Raw genomic sequence first — 7,420 nt, 5'->3', positions numbered from 1 at the left:
CAACAAATTTCAATGCTGTCAATTTTAAAGTTGTTGTTTAAAGTTAAAACTATTAATATTGACAAAGTTGAGAATTTTATGTTTATTTGACAGTGATTTCAATGTTTTTGAAGGCTAAATACAAATAAAAGGTGAACATTAATTTATTTGTATAGTTTGTAGTTTTTCTGAGGCTTTTATATTGTTTATATCGATATCAAATTATATCGTTATCGACCGAAATTAAGAAATGTATCGTGATAAAAGTTTTGGCCACATCGTCCAGCCCTACTCGGGACCCTTGACGTGACGTGGGCTGTCTCTCCTTCCTTTTATTCAGTTCTCAAAATGGCGGACGCTCGGTGTGGTTTGAGCTCTTTAGCATAGCATTCTGAGATTGGCCTGTTAGCTTAGCTTTTCAGCTTAGCTGCTTTTAACAATCCAAAAACGCAATTTTGGATTGTTAAAACAGATTTTAAAGAGAAAGGAAGGGGTCAGTGAAGAGCACCGGAGTTGAACCTTTTGTCATCCAGTGTCTTCAGTAGAAAGAGACACGAAGAAACGATAAAGCCAATAAATAAATAGAGTTTGATCATTTTCATTTATCATGCGATTAATTGATTTGTTTATCACAACAGGCCTACTTGTAAATAAAAAAAAAAAAAAGTTTTGTCGTTTATTTTTGCGGACCCCCAAGCAGCGGCTCGCGGTCCCCCGGGGGTTCGGGAGCCCCAGTTTGAGAACCACTGTCCTAGAGGAATGCTAATCATTGCCTTTAATGCCAGAGTGAAAATAACGTTTGACACAATCTGGAACAATATCTGAACACTCAAAAATGTGTTGTGAACGACTCTTGGCTACTACCACGTCAAGTTTTAACTCAATATCTGTAAATTTACTGAGGTGGAGACATTGTTGCGAATGCCAACGTTTATTATCTGTCGGGGCCGTCTTGAATTAAGTTGTTCCACAGAGTTAATTGGTTATAGATTACTTTCTGAGTGCAATCTAATCAGTGGTTCATTTGCAAACAGACGGCAGCAAACAGAATACAAAATATTACGTCAGGTTCATGGCTGTTTGAATTTAGATTAGTCATACCTTGCTTTGAGGATGATCTGATCATGATGAGTAATAATCTGGTGATTCTTGCAGTGTTATTAATTCAGTCAGTCAGTTTAAAGCATCTGTGTATTGTCATTGTTTGGAAGCTTTTCCAACTAAAAGACTGGACTCTGTGTATCAGTGAGGGGGGGGATACAGGAAGGGAGCTCTGAAGTGCGCTCCCCTCCCCTTAAAGAGGCAGTGATTACCTAACTGTTATGAAGGAGGCGTAGTCTTTCGTGTCTTTCCAGTGCTTTTTGTTTTGGTCCCTGAACCAAGTTTGAAAGTTCCCTGGGGAGCGAGCCAAGTTCCTTTGGCGAACACAAAGGTGGAAAGTTGAGGCCAAAGACAAGCAGCTCATTCTTTTTCTCTTTTCTTTTCATTCTTTCCCTCCACTACCCGTTTTTTTTAATTTTTTGTCTGGTCTGAACTGCTCTGCCATTGGGCCGTGTCACAAATGGGATCCTTTTATGATAAATGAGGTTGCCATAGCAATAACTTTCCCCGTCTCTCCTCCAACAAAGTGGGGGCAGGGGATACTTTAGAGAAACAAAAGTCCCATCTTACCCTCTTCCTCAGTGGTCCACAGACGAGTTGCTCTGATATTTTGTCCACATTCTTTTGTGTACTTTTATTTCCTAACATCTTCCAGAGTAGAGAGGGGGGGGGGGGGGGGGGGGGGGGGGGGGGGGGGGGGCATTTCCAGCTCATGATCATTTCAGCGTGTGTTTGCGTGAGTCTGCAGCTTGGCTACATTTTCTGGGAAAGTCTGTTTCCCACCATTGTGCTCCTCGCCATTGCCAGACCCTGACGGAGCTCGCAGGCTGTGCTGCGCTCCGTGTGCATGCGCGCAGAGATCAGACGCTGCTGGTTTGAGAGCAGGAAGAGGCAGAGTTCACGTCGTGTCGGAGGTGGAGGTGAAGGCCAGCTGTGCTTTAAGTATCCCTCTGCCCAGTCTGGAATGGTTCTACTTTTCCATCTCCTGGTTTTGGAGGACTTATTTGGATTTTGAGCGTGGCGGCTCCCAGCTCGGCCTTGACAGCTGTGCTAGTTGAAGTGTTGTGCTAAAAGGCTGCATGACATGGGCTGCGTCTTCTCGCTGCCAGAAGACAGGAGAGATGCTGCTGAGAGGTCAGTACAGCGTTTGATTTATGGCTACGAAGCAAATGGTTTGTGTAAAATGGTCCCAAAGTTTTATCGTTTTAACTCTGCAGGGTAGTTGTACAGTACGGCTCGCACCACTCCTCCAGCTCAGTAACTTGTTGATGTTAAAGTAGTTAATTGATTCCAACAAAAGTGCTGCACAAACGCATGTTTTATTTAGATTTACAGTATCATGGTGTAACAATGAAATGTTTGCAAGAAGTTACACAACAGGTAAAGATAAAATCTGTTTGTCCTCTGATAAAATCTAATTTTGTTGTGATCAAGTCTTCTGTTTTCCTCTCTCCTTTTTCCAAGCCTAATTATTTACCACTCTGACAATGTGTACACTTCCAGTATAATTTAATCTTCATCATTAGGCTATCTTGGCGTAAAGTTTGTTTTGTCATTTCAGAGTAACATCTCCTGCACGATGGAAGGGAGGTCAATAAAACTGAAATAGTTTTCACATGTAAATGCTCCAGAAAGTTTATGTAGAGTCTGTTCTTTGTCAAAGTTTCCTGGTTCACACCTAAAGTAGGCAGATGGAGATTCTCAACGTTACATACAACTCTGAGGGGACAGGAGGTGATTCAGGATTTGTTTGCAGAGATATATGCTAAACACTAACAATGTAAAATAATGCATTATGTTAAACAGCAGCCTGAACATGAGTCTGTTGTGAGCAGATGGGTATGAATACATCAGTTTAAAGGCAAGAAATCAGCAGCATGGATAATCAGCAGCACAGATAAAGTGACATCACCAGTTAAAGTGGCATTACTGTGATTTTTTTTTTTACTGGTTAGAGATTCATGAGTCTAACAGCCTCAGGGTAGAAGCTGTTCCTCAGTCTAGTGGTTCTACACTTAATGCTCCTTAACCTCCTTCCTGATGGGAGCGGGGCAAAAAGTGTGTGTGCTGGGTGAGTGGGGTCCTTCATGATGCAGGTGGCCCTCTTCCTGCATCTGGAGGTGTAGATGTCTGTGATGGTGGAGAGACTGATTCCAACATCTTCTGTGCAGCCTTCACCACTCTCTGCAAAGCGTTTCTTTCTGCAGCTGTGCAGCCTCCATGCCACACGTTGATGCTGGAGCACAGGATGCTCTCCACTGCACACCTGTAGAAGGAGGTGAGGACTGAGCTTCTCAGACCAGCTCGTCTCAGCCGCCTGAGGAAGTAGACCAGGTGTGGGTGTCAAGGCTTTAAATGTTGAGACCTCTGATTTATTGCAGTTCAAACTGTCCTTTGTGACTCTGATACTGCAGTCTTGATAGATTTTTGATACTTTGCTCAGCCCGATCTTGAATGCCATCAAAGGTGTAAAAATATTTTCACAGGGAAGAAAAGCTCGTATCTTTTATAACCCGTTTCATCTCGCTCTCTTTGAATTCAGAAAATAATTATTTGCATCAACGTGTGGTTAAATAGATAAACTATTTTGTCTGTTAGCATTACATTTCTTATGACCTCTCTGGATAATAATTAAAGAAATATCAGGGCTGCAGGTGTTTTTATGTGGTACTGAGTGATGTTACACTCAGCAAATGTGTTTTAATGACTCACAGAGTCTGAGCTAACATTTGATACGGTTGTAGCTGTCAGGCTGAATTAAAGATGTTTGTGTTTTCTAAGGTCAGTTGGCTGCTGTGGCCATCTTGAATTGGATTAGTTTCAAAAGTGAATCCATTGTACATTCACAAATTACTTTCTGATGTACAGGCACGGGTTAAAAAGGTAAACACGAGCGACAATATTTGATTTGTTTTAATCTACAAACGGCAACTAAACACCACCTATGAATTCACAAAATCTGGTTTAAAGTAAACTTCAGCCTTTGGTAAACTTAAATAAGATGCATTTTAAATTCATCCATCCATTATCTTTACCCGCTTCTTCCTTTTTGGGCCACGAAGGTCACTGGTGCCCATATCCGTCCATCACTGTGCGAGAGACGGGGGACACCCTGGACAGGTCTCCAGTCCATCACAGGGACACATAGAGATGAACAACCATTCACTCTCTCACTCACATTTAGAGAAAAAGTAGTTGCCAAACACTAAATGTCTTTAATTTAGTTATTTTTAGGAACACCGCTCAAGGTGCACACACTTTTAAGTTAAACTTTAATCCAAAGCATCATTTTGATTTTAAAATACTACACTTTCTGATCTGAAGCCTCATGCAAAGTTTATTTTTTTTGCAGCCTTTATTAACTCAAGAATTAATAACTTAAGATTTTTTAATAAATTTTTTGCTGATTAAGGGTTTAACATTTAGTCCTACAACATCGGTGTATTTTTACTGACCGATTGTTTTCACTCAATGTGGAGAAATCAATGAAGGAATTTCGATGCAACACTTTTTTTTTTTTTTTTTTTTTAAAGAGAAACCCACAAAATGTTTCAGCACATCTTTCAGTCAGATGCCAATTGTTTCTATTAAAATACAGTCACAAGGAGTTAAATCTAAACATCTTCAGATGAATGTATTTATTTTTTGTGTTGCTGTGTGAACTTTATTTTGAACTCTGATAGCCTGACCACTGCAGGTCACCAGAGTTACCAGGAAAACCCTTCCTGTTGTGTAATGGTGGGGCAGATAAGAGCCCAGTCAGACCCAGCTGACGCTGTCAGGAGTGGAATATCCTGCTGTTCTCTTGAAACTAGCAGTATTTTGTTATTTTGCTTTATTTCATCTGCTTGTACTTCTTGTCAGGTCTAACGTTTTATTGTGTTTATTACAGAGCTTTAGTGACGGCTCACAGTTGAGGATTTTCTTCTCTTTAGTCGTTTTATTTTCAAGACATTTACCTGAATCAGGTTTTTTCCTTATAACAAAGCTAAAACCCACAAAAGTATTCAGTAGTCCCTCGATTATCGCGGGGGTTGCGTTCCACACACCACAGCTATAGGTGAAAAAACGCATAGGAACACTATTTATTGTGAGAATCCAGATCGGGCCCGTCCTTGAAACCGGTCCGACTCCCCACCACCGGCGTCTGGTTCTTTTATTCCCAGGTGGAGAGGAAACGCACAAGAACTCATTAAAATCAGGTTAGGTAAATTATATTTACCATTTAATGTCAACAAGGCAGGAAAAGTTACAAGCGCAGCGCTGAGGCGTCCGTCCACTCGTCTTAACCTGGAAGTGGAGCCCCGTGTCACAGAACGCCCCAGCTTATATTGGCCCTTGGCTCCGCCTTCACGCCCGGGAGCACAGCCTATCAGATATCAGTGCTGTGACTGTGAGACGTCATTGGTCTTATCTGCTTCTGATGGTGAAAAATGGGTGAAAGTGCCAATCTGTCTGCGCGATGGAAGCCAGCAAAATAAAAAAATACTCCTTGTTGGGTGTTGGGTGTGGGGTACTGAGAATCTTCACCAGCTTATTGGGTGTTGACCCTGGGAAGCTCACTCAGAGCAGCTGGGCCCGTCTCCTCAGTACAGAACCGGGCCATAACTGGTCCGTCTCTGCGCAATCAAGACTGGGGGTCTCAACATGATAAAGTAAGGTAACCCTAACAATATGTTAGTATTTATATATATATATTAAGGCTTTATAAATCTTTCCCACGCTCTTGAAATGTTCTAAACTCTTAAACCTACATAATTTTAACAACATACATACAGTATATGTACTGTACAGTACTGCAAAATTTTATATGGTTACTCACCAGCTCTGCAGACCAGCAGTTCAGTTCTGGTCAGGCTCTGTTCTGGTTCTGCAGACCTACCCTGCAGCATGAAGCCCACCGCCCCATCCTGGTTGATGTGCACGTGGATAATTGAGCTTCAGGATTATTTGTGACTTTCCTGCCAGTTCTGTGAACTTCATAGAGAGATTGTTACTTCTGGCTTTGTGTTGCAAATCTTTCTCTCCATTTGATCAGAAAGCAGCGGGGCAGAAGCACTGTTGGCTTCTGGGTTGTGTAGTTCTTTTGACTAGCGTTACAGTTTAGTCTTATTGAAAGAAAACTACAAAATGACGACGCCTGTCCAAAGCTTCTTTTGGTTAATTTTTTATCTCGTACCGTCCCATTCATGTGAGTAATATTAAAGTTGACAATCATGTGTTGTGTTCAATCTTATGTTGAAAAACTGCAAAGTAGCGAGGGACTACTGTAATCACTTCCACCTCACGAACAAAGATGTGTAGTTGACCGTTAAAATACGACCGTACATGTTTCTGTCTCACGAGGATCCTTCTCCCACCTGCACTCCCTAAAGTAATTTTTTCTCCTTCACACCTGTTTTTTATGGCTTCAGGTTGAACTTAGTGGCCCATTGTTCCCCCCCTGAGGCAGGGTTAGCTGGTAAAAGTCAAACCTGTTAGCCTGTTTGATCTAAAACCAACAAAGAGGTTGAACTCTTGCACTTGAAGAACATTTCAGACTTTGTTTGCTGTCTCTCTAATTGGTCACTAAATAAATCAGCAACATGCCATTTTAAATCTTTTATAGCATCGGTGGTTTTGCTGTTTGTATAGATGCCACAAAAATGTTTGTGTTCATAGTATCAGGATAAAAAGTAGAAGAAATTATCCAGTAATGTTAATATCCTGACTAAAAACAAGTTTTTATTTTTCAGAGCTCCCACCACACGAGAGACGAGTTTCGTCGAGAAAATGAAGAAAACTGTGAGTGATGCTCTTTACTTCTTCCTGTCTGTTTCTGTTCTTTAAACTGTCCTTGACCTGATGATCCAACGCTGCAGGGTCGAGGGGTAATTTCAGAAGAATGCAAGCTCTCTGTATTAAACTGTGCTCCTTCCCAGCTATTCATTAACCTCCGTTGTTGTGTGGTTTTTACTTACCATAATTATCTGTTTGTTCAAGTTAGTGGGGGAGAAAAAATAACTTTTGCAGATTGTTTTTGCTCTAAGCTGAAAATCAACATTCAGAAAGTACTAAAAGTAGTTTTACTTTTTATTACGCTGTGAAATAACATGTGGGACCCGTGCTGGCAAAATGAGGAGTTCTTTGAGTTGTTTTCAAATTCTCCATCTCAAAAGCTTCTGTCTAGATGATGCATCGTGTGTTGAAAGTATAAATGTTGGATTTTCATTAGTCTGGAATGACGTCGCTGAGATTTCCAGCCCAATATTTAAAAAGGGAAATGCTTCAACTTCACAATGACACCAAACATTATATGTAGGGAATTCCTGGTGCTGTGGCTGCTAGCAGAGAAAAATGG

General features: G+C 41.1%; 1 protein-coding gene across 2 annotated transcripts in view; it reads left to right on the top strand.

Annotated features, from left to right (window-relative positions):
- Positions 1–7,420, top strand: part of porb (P450 (cytochrome) oxidoreductase b) — a 32,226-nt gene that overhangs the window by 12,587 nt on the left and 12,219 nt on the right. For both annotated transcript variants that reach the window (XM_037677385.1, XM_037677387.1), the window contains exon 3: positions 6,816–6,864. In XM_037677385.1, the coding sequence (XP_037533313.1) occupies positions 6,816–6,864 (49 nt within the window). The remainder of the gene's footprint in view (positions 1–6,815; positions 6,865–7,420) is intronic.

This window comes from Nematolebias whitei, chromosome 6, assembly GCF_014905685.2.
Source record: "Nematolebias whitei isolate Nwh7 chromosome 6, NemWhi1, whole genome shotgun sequence".
NCBI classification, from domain to species: domain Eukaryota; kingdom Metazoa; phylum Chordata; class Actinopteri; order Cyprinodontiformes; family Rivulidae; genus Nematolebias; species Nematolebias whitei.
The sequence above is the reverse complement of the archived record's forward strand: the minus strand, read 5'-3'. Positions and strand labels throughout refer to the sequence as shown.